Here is a 17,599-nt window from a genome sequence, read left to right as displayed (position 1 = left end):
CCGGCGATGTTTATGCTGTCAAAGCTCAGGGGTCACATTGGAGTTTATATTCCATTGCTCTGGTTCACCCTGCCGGGGTGAGAAATTACAGGCAGAAGTGGTTTGTGCTCAGTAGTCCAGTTTGTGTCTGAGACGGAGCATGACACCGGCACATCTCCCGCTCACTGGTACCAGGGGAGCTCTGGAGAGCCGGCTGCCAGCCGGGCCCCTCTCCGTAAGGTCCCTGGCAATCCTCTGCCCTATTGCCATTTAAAATCAGAGGCGCTGTAGCTGATGCCAGAGGGATGAGTAATGGACAGGAACGCTGCAGTGTGGGATGAAGGGTATGAAATGTGGGTGATGCCGAGCCTTCGGTGGAGAGGGTTTTTTTCTGGAAGGCTTTTCTGTTTTTCGTTAGGCAGCTGTGTGACGGTCTCTGGGCAAGGAGTCCCAGTGCCTTACACTGCCAAGAAAAATACTGCAAGTTCTTGGCCTCTGAATGCCCATGTTGTGGGTAAACTGGCAGGGATTAGGTGTCCAGCACTGCATGTGCATGCACGGATGGGAACGGATGGGAAGGCATATAGTCCAACCTAGTAAATGATTGAAGGGAAAGAATAAACCTAACTGAAAAATGCTGGAGAGCTTGAGGACATCTTGGCATAGCTGCTTCCTCAGCCCAAATCAGAGTGGGGAGAAAGCAGGCTGTTTCAGAGACTCAACAGTAACAGGCTTTACTCCTTCATGCTTTCTTCCCTGCCACCCCCAGCCTCTTCTCAGCATGACCTGCCAGAGCAACACGCACAAAGTGACTCCTCGCTTCCACACAGACTGGCTACAGTCAAGATAACAAGGCACTCTTTAAGATGCTTTCATCAAAATCTGTTCTGTCATCCTCATAAAAAACTGCTTTCTTTTGATCTCATTGCATTTAATAGGAGCTTGGACTTTCTCCAGAGTAAGAACAGTTGTTGTTACACAACTTTTTCGATATTTTATAAACTAGCATTTTTCTAGTCAGAACACAAACTCTTGGAAGTCAATGATGAGGAGCCATCATGCACCAACACTTTCATTTATGATTTTTATAGCACGTGTCTTTGGGTAATACCCTCACTTTGCTTCACTGGGCTCATTTTTACCTTCTTGCTGCCAGCGTAACAGCTTTCTCTTTAGGTCATGTAACAGGGGTAGTTTTTGGAATATCTTTGTGACATGTAACTGAAGTCAAGGGCTAAATTAACAGACTGTTAGACTGTTTTCTGTGTCAGACTTAGAAAAGAATTTATAGCCCTTTATTGCTTAATATAAGCCATAGAATTTCATCCAGTGGTTTGATTTGTAACCAGCATTTGTGGACAGTTACACTCATCTTCTGGAAGGACACTGCATTGTTTGAAGGGAGACAAGATGCTGTCGCTTCCACCTCTAAGCGTTAGCCGTGGGGATGGCGGGGTGAGCAGTGCAGGCAGCAGGAATCCCTGCCCGCTATGAGGCACTCGGTGGGGCTGCTGCCAACGCTTGTAACCTGCCATCAAGACCATGTTATTTCTGTTCAGGATGGTGGTGTCTCAGCAAGGAGGAACCAGAAACACCAAAAGTGCTGCCTGCACTGTGCAGGGTTCACCTTAAGGGAAACTCACCTTACAGCCTTTACGCTCCCCTAGCTGATTTGGGAGGGTGTAAATAAAATAAATCAGGGACATTTTCAGGAAACAATTTCCATTATAGTTTGCCAATACAGTTGGAATAAATATTGCATCTGTCAACTTTGATAAAGTCCTACAAGGAACAAGGTGGGCTTCTGTCTGGAAATGTGCTCCCTGCCTGAGCAGGGCTGTTAGCTGCACTGCAGCTGCCTATATAATTTGGGTTGCAGGCAAAGCGGTGGGAGACCAGCATGTCTTGGACCTACAGCTAAGCAAGCTGTAGAAACTTGCTTTTATTTCTACCATTGCTTTGCAGAGTGAATCCTCCTACCTGAGAGGGAATGGACAGAGCGCCACAAAGCCTGCAAAGCATTCCCGACTTGATCTTTCTAGGACAATCTTTTAATGAGACTCTCCTTTGTAGGAGAATCTTATTCCAGGGAACAGGCAAAGTTTTGGTTGTGGGGGGACTAAAGAGGTGGCTTCTGTGAGAAGATGCCAGAAGCTTCCCCTGTGTCTGACAGAGCCAATGCCAGCCAGCCCCAAGGTGGACCTGGTGCTGGCCAAGGCTGAGCCCATCAGTGACCATGGTAGCATCTCTGGGATATTTAAGAAGTGGGGGAAAAAAATCCTGTGCAGCAGCAATTGCAGCTGGAGAAAAGACTGAAAATAAGTGAGAGGAGCAGCTCTGCAGACACAAAGGTCAGTGCAGAAGGAGGGGCAGGAGGGGCTGCAGGTGCCGGAGCAGAGATTCCCCTGCAGCCCACGGTGGACACCACGGTGAGGCAGGCCGTGCCCTGCAGCCGTGGAGGGTAACGCTGGAGCAGGTGGATGCCTGTGACCCGTGGGAAGCTCGTGCCAGAGCAGGCTCCTGGCAGGACTTCTGACCCCATGGAGAGAGGAGCCCAGGCTGGAGCAGGTTTGCTGGCAGCACTTGTGACCCCGTGGGGAGCCCACACTGGAGCAGCCTGTGCCTGAAGGGCTGCAGCCCGCGGGAAGGGCTCACACTGGAGAAGTTCACGGGGGACTGTCTCCCGTGGGACTGACCCCAGGCTGGAGCAGGGGAGGAGTGTGAGGAGCCTCCCCCTGAGGAGGAAGGAGCGGCAGAGACAGCGTGTGATGGACTGACCACAACCCCTTTCCCTGTCCCCTGCACTGCTGGAGGGGAGGAGGGAGAGAAGATGGGGAGTGAAGTCGAGCCCAGGAAGAAGGGAGGAGAAGGGGGAAAGTGTTTTAAGATTTAGGATTTATTTCTCATTATCCTACTCTGATTTGATTAGCGATAAATTAAACTAATTTCCCCAAGCTGTGTCTGTTTTGCCCGTGACGGTTGATTGCTGAGTGATCTCCCTGCCCTTACCTCCACCCACCAGCCGTTCATTGTGCTCTCTCTCCCCTGCCCAGCTGAGGAGGGGGAGTGATAGAGCAGCTTTGGGGGGCACCTGGCATCCAGCCAGGGCCAACCCACCACAGAGAGTTATTATATATGCTGTTCCCACTGTTAATGCTAGCTTCAAGTGTCTTTTTTACCAGGCTCTGCAGAGTGCTGCCAGCTACAAGGCCATGGGGTGGCGTGGCTTCCTAGTACCCACAGGAGCTTATCTGAGCTCCGCTGGCATACCTGCTGTTGTTCTCCTCAAGCTCAGAAGGACTCCAGGGATAAACTTGAAATATAGTTGCCACCTTAAAGAAACCATGAAATTGCCCTTGAGAGAAGGGGAGGTAAGTTCACTGAGCAACTATATGTAGCAGAAAAGGCGGCAGGTCCAGGACCAGAAGCTTGGTACACTGCAGCTTGCTTTTAATACAAACTTCGTAATTCTCATTGAACTTCAAGACTCTGGGGAAAAGCACAGTAAGGCATAGTTTTGTGGGGTTTAGCACCAGTGGCAGGGAGACGTACGAGCTCTGCTGCTGCCATCTCCAGGGCTTTGCTCAGAGGCCACAACCAAGGGCAAGCACCCGCACACCAAAGCCCAGGGGAGATCTTGATACTGGCCTGCAGCAGTCAGTGAAAGTAACACTCTGGCAATCACAAGGATTTGAAATTCAGTGAACTGTTTTACCCAGTACACACAGAATTGTTGTGGCCTTCAAAAGAAAATACAGTTAACACTTTAAATTGTTCCCAAATGAACTGATGGAAAAAAGCAATGGAAATCCCTGGTACAGTTATATCTGCGTATGGGGTGCACTGCATAAAGGCGAGGGGGAACAGGCTGTATCAAACCCAGAGAAATTCTGAGGCTGGATGCTTTTATTGGGGACTACTGACCTAAATTTGCCATCTGCAGCTCTTGGAGCTCTAGCTCTGTCTAGGCTTTAAGCAGCCATGGCCCTCCTTCGAAGCTGGTCCCATCCAGCACCAAATCCTTGTACCACTTTTGCCAGTGTCAGCCCATGGTTCCAGCATGTTTCTGGATATATGCGATTTTCAGAAGGGTTTGCAGAGGGATTTTCACTTTGGTACTGCATAACCTAAACCACACCACTTTATTTGCCTTTGCTTCATTGTTCCTTCCTACTTGATTTCTTCTGTAGAATTCAGAAAGCACTTTGCTATCTCATAATGCTGTGGGGTGTTTTGCTTATTTTGCGTCAGTACAGTATTTTGATTATATGATGTTTTACATAAGAAAAGGTCAAATGCCACTTTCCCCTCACCCGAAGAGGTGCCATCTGGGGCAATACACTAATCAATTCTTACCTTGTGGCTCATAGAGAAGACACCAAGCACACATAGTCAGAGGGGGGAAAACCTACTATCCCATCTTCCTGCTTACAGTGACGGCTGTGCGGGCTGCAGGACAGATGAGGGACCTGTTTGCAGGGGACTGCTGCTGGCTGGGACGGCCTCCCCTTTCCCTGCAGCAGCCTGCGCGGTGCTGTGCTTTGCATTTGTGGCTAATGGTGTCGGTAACCCGCCGGGGCTGTGGCTGTTGCTGAGCCGTGCTTGCACAGCGTCAAGGCCACCGTTGTTTCCCACTCTGTCCCACAGTGAGCAGGCTGGGGGTGGGCAAGGGGCTGGGAGGAGACACAGCTGGGACAGCTGACCCAAGGGATGGCCCATACTACACAGCATCGTGCTGCGCTGTAGAAGTGGGGAAGCAGCAGAAGGTGGGGGGGTTGTCTTCTAGGGCGGCTGTTGCTCAGAAATGGGCTGGGCATTGGGGAGCCTGGGGTAGCGAGTGGTTGCCTTTGCATCACTTGTTCTTTTCCTCTTTCCTTTATTAAACTGTCCTTATCCCAACCCACAAATTTTCTTGCTTTTGCTCTTCCTACCCTCCCCTGTCCCACTGGGAGGGAGCAAATGAGTGCTGCCAGCTGGGGTCAACCCACCACACAGAGAAAGGGAGGAATCAAACCTGGTTTATTAATCCTTTCACATCTTTTCTTGGAAGCATTTGAAATGGGGCCCTTGACTCCTTTCAGTGTTAGTGGCTCAGTTACAGGTAAGAGACATTGCAGACCAGCTCTCCTTAAACTAGACCTCATTCCTGTAGAACACCCCTGATTGCGTGCACTCCGTTGCCCTTCAGTTACAGGGTGCAATGAAGAAGTTACAGCAAGACAGGTAACGCTGTGCAGATTGTGGTGTAGCTCACATGACGAGAATCACAAAAACCTGCTACCCTGCCAGCTGCTCACCTCGGGAGCTGCATTGCCCCCCCCTCCTCCGCCAGGGTGCAAGTATGCTCATTGCAAAGACCTCTATTTACAAGTGTTGTTTCTGTTTCTCCCCAAGGTGGCTTCAAGAAAATTCCAGTGAAGCATCATATCTTTCAGACCTTGAGAGCGCCAGGGTTTCTGCTATAATGCTCAATTTGCACATTCTTGCTTCTATTCTCTTGTAAATCACAGGTTCTTGCACAGCTTAGCATCAGTCAACAGACGTCTTCTGATACCCCACTGCAGCAAGGGTCGCTATTTTGTCCCCTCATCTGCTCTCCCGGAGTAGAGCACACCCTTACTAACCTATTTTTGAATGCATATATGTTGCTACTTATCCTTTACAGGCAGTTGGAAGGGCCTGTCTCTTGTGAAGGGACTGCAGTGATGCTTTCCTGCTGAAACCCAGCTCACACCATCCAGACAGCTGCTGAAATAACCTCAGCTATCACCACTCCTGTGACCCGCTTCCCATGTAGCAGGTGTCTCTCAAATTTGCTGCAAAACACTATTATCACCACACCAAACACAACCCACTTAAAAATATTACACAAAATGACTGCAAACAAATGACAAGGCAATTTTTCAAGAAAGCTCAGTGCAGCTTTTACAAGCTGCGTGCTGCTTGTTTCACAGAGGTGAAACACAGATGTTTTTGCAGGACCAAAGTGCTGTACGGTGCTCTTGATGCACCACTCCCAGAAAGGTAAAGTGCTTGCAGAGCTCTGCATGCACACACAAGGAGCCACCATTTGAAGATTTGGGCCATGGTAAAAACACAGCTGAAATAATCCAGAAATAAAGACACTTGTGCTCAAGTAGTTGGACTCTCAAGAGAAAACTAGGCACCAGAGTATTGTTTAGAGCATCAAGACCTCTAAAATTCACAACAGGATCTTCTAGCTGAAAACTGAGTGGAAGAGGCATGATGTGAATTACTGGGGTTGAACTCAGGCCAACACATTAGCAATCGTGGGATGCGCCATGACTGACACATTGCCGCTAAGGTCTTTGGGCAAGGCAGCAATTGCATTTCACCTCAGGTACTTGGTGCTTCTTCCCCTCCCTTTGCTCAAGTGGCTGTTGGAAAGGCTCTGTGAAAGCACTTCATGACTACAGGACCAAAAAAATCTTGAATTCGTAGTCCAAGGGAGTTTCTCAGCTCTCTGAAAAAGGTCAGTGCCTCAGCTTGGCCCAGGGCCGGCTTCTCTAAGGCCCACAATCACCTCTAAGGCATATTCAAAACTAGCAGCAAAGCTCACCCCTCCATGCAGCCACTCTGGTTTGCCCTGTGAGAGCCTTCACCATGCCCCACAACCATGAATAGGCTGGAGCACACACCTTAACTCTTCATCTACGAACGCAAGCTGCTTGGATACTGCAGCCATGGAGACCTCAACCAACCAGCAGCAGCTCTGTCTGACCTTGCTCATCCCTTCTGAAAATAAGCACACAAGAACGCATGAAGGAGTTCCAGCCACAGCTTGTAGGCTCTCACTTGCAGGACAGTAGCCACCTACCAGGCCAGATAGCTGATTTAACGTCAACTGAAAGGGAAAAAGGACACGTGTTGATGCAGTCCCAGCAGGAAAGCATTCTAACTTTCTTTAGGGGTCTTCAAAGCGGAGCACCTGATGCTGTCAATCAGACAGATGCTACCATGAGACTAGCAAGAGTGTCTGTTGCAGGGTTGGTAGGCTATCTGCAATTAGTCCCGAGAAGTTTCACTGCGAACAAAGTGAGTCTGGACAAACTGTACTTGCCAGGTATACAACTTTTTTGAATCTGAAAACGTGGGTTCAAGTCATGCAAGTGACCAACACATACTGCAAATTTTATTTTTATTTCCTTCTTACAGAAACTAAATTAGCATATGCCTACATCTTGATTAAAACAAATTTACCACTGCAGGAAAAAAAAAAACCACATTCTTTTCATTCTCTAAAGCACACCCATGAACACAGAACAAAGTCTAATGTCAGTACATAAAAGCTTCTTAGTGCACCTCTTCATTGCAGTTTCTCCATTAGTTCTTTTTAAAAAATCATTACACCTTAGGTATTTATATATGCTTGCATTAAGCTCTGCATAATCTACCCATAATGCAATTCACTTCTAGAAGTCAGTTAAGACGCTAAATCAAAAAAGGCCCCTTAAGTTTACCTTATTTACAGTTGCAATGGCTAAATTTTAAATACTTTACAGTCACTCCCAGCACTGGCTCCCAATTCATAGGATTAGTGCATTCCATGGTTTCTTTGAAACTATTTTCTAGAGGGGATTAAGTTGTCCATACCTACAGCTTTGTAGGTACTTCAGCTATCTACATAAAGTACCTTTCAGGAAACATGCTGACAAAAATATTTATAATAATGAATGACAAATTAGAAACTCAACTTTTAGGAAGAATGGACAGGTGTTTGGTTTTGCACTGCAGCTGTCAACTGTGCAAACAGCAGCAATGTGGGAGAAAGAGCAAGTTAAGGAGTGCCGAAGTCTACAAAGAAACCAGAAACACCCGCTGTGGAGACAGCTCTGTGTTCAGTTCTTGCTTCATTCACTCTTTCACTGCGTTTCCCCCATTACTGCTTTTTTGTTAAATCATTCTGAACTGCAAGAGCACAGAGATTTACTTCAGAAAGGAAAAAAAATGATGCATTTGCAGACAGGCAGACATGCGTTATCTAAACAAAGGCAGATCTGTTCCTCTGAGTTTTAGCTCATGAGTGGATGCAGGTCTGGTGGCAACTGAGAAACTACTGTAAAGATTAACAGATGGGAGGCACATGCATTTATCTGTTCTTACATACTTTCAAAACCCAAATGGAATATGTATCTGTGATTCAGGTAGGTCCAGAAGATTATTATTTTTTTTTTCTTACACAATAAGGTAGATTACCTAGCACATTCCAGGTTAAAAAAATTACAGTAAACATTCAGTAACTGGAATGCATATAATATACAAGTACCATTACATTTACAAAGCTGTTCAGGACAATTTTTCTTTCTAGAATAAGCATAAAAAAGTTACAAGCTAATTCACAATAACTTTAGATACAATGTTATTAAAATACATTGATGTTAATCATAAAAATATTTTACTATTTACATGTACATTGTATAAACCTTAACAATAAGAATATGTCTATTGTAGGATGCCTTTAATGCATATTTAGGCAGATTGGCCCATTTTATAGTGCAGTATCCCTGTTTTGGTCTTTACACCATGAAACTGTACCAGATTCACAGTATCTTTGCTAGTGCTTTGCTAAAAGGCTTAAACTTTCTATTATTTAAGAAAAATTCATTCATTACAAAGAGCCAGTTTTGTTTCCACTTTGTTTCTTATTAAATCCTACCCCCAACAGTTCAGGACACTCTGCCTGGCCTTGTGCGATTTGGTTGCATTTCCAAATAAGGCTATAATTCATTTCATCAGTTATCACGCTATCTTGCTTGTAGTCTGGATGCTGTGCAATAAATTCCCTCATCCATCGAGCAACTGTCATTAATTCTCCTGTAGGCAAGGGGAAGTCAAATTTCAGTTTATACATCTAATTTAGTAGTACAACACCTAAAGTTCTATGCATTATATACACAATTAATGAATAGTCCATGCTTTCATGAGAAACACATTCCTATACTTTTGTTTGGTTGTTTTTTTGTTGTTGGTTTTGTTGTTTCGGTTTTTGTTGTTTTTTTTTTTTTAATATGGTTAAACCGCAGGCATAATTAAGCTGATATATCACTGATAGTCTAAAACCTACTCATCTGTTGTGATCTTCAACCTTTCAGATTGTAATGAGACAGCAGCTACTGGAACAGTGTTACCAACGGCTTGTATATCAAGAGGTCTTAAACATGTCACTTAATAGAAAATCTGGCTGAGACTAACCAATAGACACCTCTACAACAACTACATATACATATAAATTCTGTAGTCAATTCATCCAACTCAGTTCCTAGCTTTGCTGTCTACCTTGACTTACTATTCTTTTGCCCTCTGACAAACTCCCCTAGCAAAAAATAGGCAGGCTGACAATAATCCCAACTCCTGGTTTGTGCACAATGCCTCTGCTTCACTATGCAGTCCACAGTGCAGCCAGCAGGTGCCTAAGGGTCCCCAAAACTTCTATACAGGGTCATCAAATAGCACACACCACTTGCAGGAGAGCTGCATCCCTATGAAGCAGTAGCTGGAGGCCAGCTAGACACCAGTGTTTAGGCTACTGAATCTTCCTCCTGAACGCAGCAGATGCAAGCAAACCTTAACTAGTACTGTCGGAATTACCTTACACTTGTAAGACATTAAGGTAGGCTGATGGGATACCTGAAGAGCCTACAAAACCTTCATTGCTAGCTACTGGAACCTCAGCTTTCTTGAAAGAGTCAAGGGCTTCCACTACAGAAGTCTTCATTTTAAGAATATTATAAAAAGTAAGAGGAATCAAGTTAGACAAAGCAAAGAGGAACACACAAACCAAAAGTAAAAAGCATCAAAGACTGTTTAAAGATATCTTATCTGTGGTTTTGAACAGGGGCGCAGGAACACAAATCAGAAAAATTACAAGTAGTACAGGAAAGAAAAGCAGAATAAAAAAGGTTATTAGAAATAAAAAATGTCTCTCAAAAAACGCAAGTCATGTTTTAAAGAAATGAGGCCAGTTTACCCTTCTACATATAAAAAGGGCAGAAAAACAATACCAAAGAACTCACACAAAAACAAAAAGCAGGGGGCCTGCAAGAAAATCGTTGGGGCCAGTTGATGAGCAGAGCATAAAGACACATTTTTGGACTAAAAGCTGCTGCAGGTAGTCAGTGCAGGAGAGCAGGCGCACTTACACCAACACAGAGACCTAGTGGTCAGGCAGCCTAGTCACTCCCCATCCTTCCTAACTGTGAAAATCTTAGGTCTGCAGCACCTTTGTCATGAACGTAGCATGCAGCTCTCAAAGAACGTATTGGGGACAAGGCAAAGACAAGACTGGCAAAAGGTGTGAAACAACTTCCAAGCAAGGAGAGACATGACAAAGGGCATTGTAAGTTCAGAAGCAAATGTACTTGAGAAGTTTACAAAATTATGAGTGTTGATAAGAAGTGAGTAGAGAAATATTATCTTACAACGTGGGAACTAGAAGGTGTATCATGAAGTAAACGGGAAGAGCGTTTAAACATGCAAAAGTACAGAAGTTACATTTTTCAAAAAGCATATAATAAAACTGTGGCATTTCTTATTGTATGACTTTATGGGGACCAAAATGATAACTGCTTCAAGAAGGGTAAGGCACTGATCACGGAAATCATGTTTGTGAACAGTCTCCAAGCACCACGATTACTGCCCTACCCTTGACCATGAAAGCACCTACACTGCAGACAGCTAGGAACCGAGAGAGCACACCAGGACAAGGATCACTTGGTGCTATCTTAATACTGTGTTCATTAATACCTGGTGGTGGTCAGCAGCTGCTGCCTGCCTAGCAGACCTGTCTGTAGCCTCCCTGAGCAGTGGCAGTCACACACCAGCGAGACATAGACTAGGAGGACCATACCTAGCCATGCTGCAAGAGAAGATGGGACTGAAGCAGAGATTAACTGTGTCAGGGCAAAGTTAAAGCACCACAGCTGAAGTGCCAGTGTCTAACTCATGAGTGCTCCGTTTTCACCATTTGAGAAGAGAAATCTAAAAAAAACGGCCACTCCTTGTGGAGATGTCTCATGCTAGACAGGCTGCAGGCTCATGGACATTTAAGATTGAGAGTAAACTGGAATAACCCAAAGCTTGCTATTGAGAAACATCATGGCATAATACTACAACACCTAATGCATTTTATTCTGTGAATTCTTAAGTTCTAAGAAGCAGCATTTAAAAATTATTTCAGGTCAGCAGAGTTAAGATCTAAACTCTAGACTCCATGTACCTCACCCTCACACCTTTTAGGTCTGTGTAAATACACGAGCTGACTTTTGCAATGCCTGCAACTTTACACCAGGTAGCAAAGTTGTTCTTTGGAAGGGGAACACCTGCATGGAATCAAGCCCAAGTCATCAGCTCTTGGGGGGGAAAAAAAAAAAAAAAAAATCTCTGGAAGACTCAGGCATTCCTTGTTTTTTCAACAGCATTTTTCTGAAGGGAAAAAAATCAGTAACAAACAACGGAATATTTTGAAAGCATTGTTATTTTGAAGGTCTATGTGCCTCAGATGTTTTCTTCCTGCCAGTTTCTCTTCTTTCAGTGAAGCCAAGCTTCAAAACCCCATCTATGTTACCTGAAGGACAAAAGCCTCCTATAAACAAGCAGCCTTAGGAAAGAACATTTACAGTGAAAGTTGTAATTAATTCAAATTTGTTACCATTCTGAGGTACTGCTAAAGTATTGAATTACCAGGTGAGAGAAAGTCCTCTTTTCCACCTCAGGTTTATAAAGGTCTTTAGCTAGGAGGTTCTCCAGCAATTTTTAAGAATTAAAAAGGAATGCAACACTTCAGCTTAAAATTTTGTGTGTGTGTGTAAAGCTGCTACTGTGCTACATGCCCAGTTCTGAATTAAAGTTTAGCCTACATCTTTTACTCATTACACTGCTGCATTTTGAAAAGCAGAATAAAGTTTCATTACGCTGCTTGTCTTTGAAAACACTGCAACATGGGGAACACAGGGGAAGAGCTTCGTCTGCTCTGCCTTGAAGGAGTTTTGCTACTTACAGGAAGGATTTATCGGGGAGCTTATCAAGAGGTATGTAAAGGTCCCATGCTCTACATACCAGAATTTAGACTTATGAATGCTTTGGAGCAGCACACTTTGGAGTCACACTAGTAACAACAGGCTATCGGACCCAGCCTCACATACTCTTACAACACCCAAGCGTTAGGCAAAGGGGATTAGTATATGTGCAAACTAGTAAGAAGTGGACAATATACTGGCAAAAGCAGCAGAAAGTGCGTATGAAAAGAGACATCTTGAATTGGAGATACAATTACAGCTTAGAGGACAGTGTAATGGTATCAATTATTCCTAATTTAAGTTCTAACGTGGATCACAAAACATTTAGAATCAGAACTAGCCAGGACCAGATTTAAGCCAGAGAACACACTCCAGTCCTTTGCTCCAATAATTCAACACTTAACCAGCCAACCACAGCTTCCACTAGTTTTACCCAACTGAAAACTAGAGAACAGCCCAATTACTGTTTAAGTAGAAAAATGCCAAGAAAATCAATCTCCAAAAGTATCAAACATACCAGATGCTCTCTTTTTTATAAGCTTCAAGTAGTTTAGGATGGTGCACCTTGTGTCTACATCCACTTCCATGTTTTCAAGATAGGAATTCAAAATTGGGATCAAACCAGGAAAGACTCCTTCCTGTGTAAGAGAACAGAGTCAGCACAAAACATGCTTGATCTGGTTTCTTGGAGGGTGGAATAGAGGGGAAAGTTGTATGTTCCAGGTAGAAGAGGCTATGACCTTCCCATTGATAATTGTATCAATGCTCATTAAGGTGTACTCTTCTGTGCCTGTCCCGTTTTGTGCAGAGCCGCATCCATCCACAACAGCATTTCCACCTTCATGGGTAACAAAGGGAAAGAAAGAAACAGTCAGAAGGCAAGAGATGCACTGAACATCCACAACAGCGTAAATCAGTTTGCTTGTTGTGATACCTTTGCAAATATCTTTTCTGAAGTAAAACATTCCCTGCCGGACAGCATCTCTTTTCTGGGCCATCTTCATGTTTTCATCCACCTGGCAAAAGAAGTATTTCAGAGATTTGTGACATTTTAGAAAATCAGGATCCTCCCATATCCTCACATTTTGGTCTCATTAACTGAAACATCTACTGTGTTACTTCTTTTTTCATCACAACAGGCCAAGCTGTAGAGATAAGTTTTATTACATTCTTTATGGGTCCTGGGCAAAACCACGAAGAGGTGACATTCTATGAAACTAGGTCTCCAGCAGAAAAAGTAGTAGTGTTATGTTAGAACATGCTGCACTAAACTTTTAAGTTTGGATGAAAACACAGAAACAGCTACGATTAACAGGTTGCATGCCATCTGGCAGACTTCTTTGTCTATTTAGATGCAATTTAAGTACAGACGAAGAAAATTGTAAAGACTTCAGTCATTGTCTTAATAAAAGAAGCAAGCTATGGCTAGGGAAATGGCAGTTATCATTGTATTAAACAAAATTTCAGAAACAGAATTCCAGTAACTTGGTATTGGACTCGTATCTATTCCCTACTCAAACATCCATTAGGCAGCTAAACTTAAGACTGCTAATAAGGAAGTTCTAAATAGCAGGCTTCTCTAGAAGTCTACAAAGTACTGCTTATATGCTGTGCAAGTGACATAAGCATTGCTCTGTCTTTTTGGACAGAAGATTTTGTCCAAGTGTTTTGGTTGGTATGTTCTCACGGAACTAAAATCACACAGCTTTCAGACATTAGCTTTACTGTATTGTCTTGAGAACAAGGGATAGGATTTGCTGAATACTTTGTTTGACCTTTAATTACAGGCGATGCAAAATCTTCACTTCTTGTTTTGGAGAGTGTTTTCATTTATTGTACATTACAAAACCTATTTACACAACAGGCTGTTTTGAAAGTTTGACAGAACTCCAGTCCTAACAGATGGGAGCACAACTGCACTCAATCAGACCACAAAGATTACCATGAGATTAGCCTCATAAACCTGTATTATTTTACTTGAAAGAGGCAGGCTTACCAATGGTTGTGCAGTTCTGTGCTGCGTTACCTGCCAAACTGCTTGGCAAGCTCAAGCAGTTTTATGCCCCCCAACTCTATTCAGGTTCTTTCAGCACCTGGTCTCTTTTTCAGTCTTAACTGGTATTCTTCATTAAAAATGTTGTGCTTTTGAGATTAAAAAAATCTTATTCCACATAACAGATACATTCCAAATAATAATGTAATTATGCACTGTACGTGCTAAAGTGCTGCATTATTTATGAAGTCTGAACACCCTGACACCAGGAAGATACTTTCTCCTTTTAGAAATCATACCAACTGTACGGTACGATTACTGTTGATTTACAACTTCAGTATTTTTCTCCATTTTAATTAAAAACACTAAGAAAAGCCACAGGCTATTACAGCTATGCTGTAGCCAGTGCTTGGCAGTATTTTCTATTATACAGTCTGTCAAAAGCCTCCTGCAGTGCAAGACCTTTTTTTAAAGTTACCTATAATGTTGCAAGGCCTATCCCTTTAAGAAAACATTTTCTGATCACATACCTCAGAAAGACAACATGTTAAGGACAGTTTCACACCAAAGAGTTCAACAATTGTGAGAACAAGATTAAGGAAAAAGCATATTTTGTATGGCTGGTCTGTCTAAAAACAAGTCATACGTATGAGACCTGAATCAGCAGTATTTGTTCTCACTCAAATACTGTGTAACACTAAGCATGCTGAACTCCTCCTTTCCCTCTCCACCAGACACAAACAGAACAGTGAATAAGAACACAAGACACATGCATCAGCCACATTAAAATAAGTACCTAATACGTTTATTTTGACCTCCACAGGTTAAGCTCCTTCCACATGTAAAATGGTGGAAACACACCCTTTCCCAGCCTAAGAACGTTGTGACGATGGTATTTCTAAACATTTCTACAATGGTCAGACACTGTTAGGTACCCCAGAAATTCCCACACTATTTGTCTCTAACCTTGATTCCATGATGCAAGTATGCTGCATTTGGCTCTAATAAATCTGATCTTTCACACTTACCTTGGACAAAGGAATGAGAAAATCCAGTTTATACGACAGAATCACTCTGGTTAGCAATACCACGAACACAACATATGCAGAGTTTTCAAAGTCTGTTAACTGGACCTAGACAAAAAAGGATTAGAGATTAAATTACTTTAGTGGGAACACACTCATGAAGTGGGTAAGTATCTGGGAGAGTTTAAAACAATTTGACTGGAACGTTCTTGTTGGTACCTGCATTCACACACACTCTACTAGCAGAGACGGTAATGCACAAACAGGAATCATCAGCAGTGACTTCAAATGCACAATGCACACACACACTTCAAGCTCAACCCTTTAATCCAAAGCCAAAACACACCTGAGTTTTAAAAAACTATCTAATAACCTGTACCTTCAGGCTCCCTGTGTAATTACAAATGTACAATAGCTTTTAAATTTCCACTTTAAAGGGATTAAATTCAGAGAGCTCAGAAATAAGACAGCTATAAAATAAAAGCACTTGTGAAAAACAAAACAATGACAGTGGAATTGTTCAGTGCCAGGAAACGTACTGGAGAAATACAGCACCTAGAAGTTAAATGGGCCTTTGTTTACTGTTGCTTTAATACAAGCCCAATTCCCTTCCCCATCACCCCAAATCCATTAGCACGCTTTGCTATGCTGCAGTGCATTCTCCTGTCAGTTACATTCCCACAGTCTATGTCTGTTTAAACACTGCTGTCCACTTTGCTTGCATCTAGCAATTCAGAGGGGAGAAAACACAGCGTCAGTAACAGAGGTTTGATACTGCACAGCAGAATCCCTGGTACTTTTCCACTTAAAAGGAAATGAGATTTTGTGCATACTGATGCTCTCCTTACCTCCATCGGTCTGAATTCCACTCTCCATCCAATATCTGAATTTGGAGGAGGCGGCTTAAACCTCATTGTCTGCCAGTTTGTAGACTGAATATTCTGCAAAGCACATGAAATAATCTGTCACAATCAAGACATGCATAATTCTATAACATAAAGAAAAATAAGCAGATAACTAGAGTCCTAGTATTTTCCCTGGAAGAGCCCATCACGTTAGAGAAGCATTTCCAACCTAAGTATCCTGCCTTCCTTAAAAACAACAGTATAGCTACCCATCCTACGAGCAAATACTTTCTCACACTATTTTGTTTGAGGATTATGTGCAAAATACTAGGCAGCTGAGATTTAGTTGATTACAATTTTTCTTTTATGAGACTGATGCACACCCAAACTACAAATACCTAGTATTACCATAGCTATCACTTCATAAAGCTGTATAAGAGACATTTATACATCAATGTCATGCAAAAAAGTTTTTAGGAAGCCATAAAAATAGACGGTTCCCCGTAACACTTTATATACATAGAAACAAGTTTGGGGCCTTCATGTTTTATTGTGTTTAAGGTATAAGCCACCACTTTCTCCAAACAAAAATAAATAAATGTGCTTACAACTGCAAAGTCAAATGACACACTAAAGAACTAGCTGAAGTGAAAAATTCAGGATAAAAAAAACTTTTAACCAATACAGACATCCTCCAATTAACCAGTACTATAAAGAACAAGCAATTTTATGTATATACTTATTAAATTCCTTTTCATCAGACACAACCTCAAAATGGTCGGATTCATTTGCATCATCTAGATGTATTTTCTCCTCAAATAAAGTCAATGGGTCTCGAATGAACAAGTGTGCAATATGCTGTGCCAAAAGGTGGTCAATACCTACAAAATGAAAATGCAAACAACGATTTACACATAGCAAAGCAGGCTCTAGGTAATGATTTGTTCCACATGACTGAAAACATCCAACTCTGCAATGCTACCTTAACCCACCACATCCTGTTAAAGTTTGAATAACGACTTTGGGAAGGAAGGAAATGATTAAAGAGAACAAAAAAAAAAGAATCCCCCAAAAAACCCAAACCATGAACAGGTTCCTGTTTGGAAATGGCAACCAAATATTGGTGTGGCTGCCATTCTTCCTGTTTTCTGATGCACCTCTGTGCCACGTTTCCTAAAGCAGTTCTGCTCTCTCCACAAAGAGAAAATATCGATTACTTAAACACTGAGCTTCTCAAGCCGGAATTAGGGACAGTTTCTGTTACAAATGAATAAACTCTCAGGACCACGCTACACAGAAACTTCCTGAGTAGGAGTCACCCTAGGGGATGCACAACAACTGAAACAAACAAGAATGAAAACGTAAAATATTCCCACACGCTGCAAGCACAGTTCTTAACCTGCTCATAATGAAGCAAACACTTACCTTCCTTTATTAGGTGCTCGTAGATATCTTTGTCTATTGTCAAATCAATGTCATTGTATTTCTCACCACATTCAGATAGATAACTGTCTATGGAATCATATCTGGATTTACTGATTCTATAATGGTTGTTCTTCAGTGGCTATACAATTTAAGAATACAATATTTTAACAGCTTGTTAATAATGTTACCTAATTTTGCTCACTAAATGACACTTATGTGAGAATTATTATCCTGTTTAATAAAACCTACAGCCTCAAATAAAATTACTCAAAGCAAGAGTCTTAAACAGGCTTAACA

At 42.7% G+C, this 17,599-nt stretch overlaps 1 protein-coding gene across 2 annotated transcripts in view; it reads right to left on the bottom strand.

Moving 5' to 3' along the window:
• Positions 1–7,121: 7,121 nt before the first annotated feature.
• Positions 7,122–17,599, bottom strand: part of GCLC (glutamate-cysteine ligase catalytic subunit) — a 36,212-nt gene continuing 25,734 nt past the window's right edge. Inside the window, exons 9-16 of one of the 2 annotated variants that reach the window (XM_055713856.1) lie at positions 17,303–17,441; positions 16,646–16,758; positions 15,881–15,973; positions 15,036–15,140; positions 12,949–13,030; positions 12,755–12,852; positions 12,532–12,652; positions 7,122–8,814 (exon numbers count right to left, since the gene is read on the bottom strand). In XM_055713856.1, the coding sequence (XP_055569831.1) occupies positions 8,609–8,814; positions 12,532–12,652; positions 12,755–12,852; positions 12,949–13,030; positions 15,036–15,140; positions 15,881–15,973; positions 16,646–16,758; positions 17,303–17,441 (957 nt within the window). In that variant the 3' untranslated portion in view covers positions 7,122–8,608. The remainder of the gene's footprint in view (positions 8,815–12,531; positions 12,653–12,754; positions 12,853–12,948; positions 13,031–15,035; positions 15,141–15,880; positions 15,974–16,645; positions 16,759–17,302; positions 17,442–17,599) is intronic. The other variant, XM_055713857.1, reaches the window with a different exon arrangement.

This window comes from Falco cherrug, chromosome 6 (assembly GCF_023634085.1).
Source record: "Falco cherrug isolate bFalChe1 chromosome 6, bFalChe1.pri, whole genome shotgun sequence".
NCBI classification, from domain to species: domain Eukaryota; kingdom Metazoa; phylum Chordata; class Aves; order Falconiformes; family Falconidae; genus Falco; species Falco cherrug.
The sequence above is the reverse complement of the archived record's forward strand: the minus strand, read 5'-3'. Positions and strand labels throughout refer to the sequence as shown.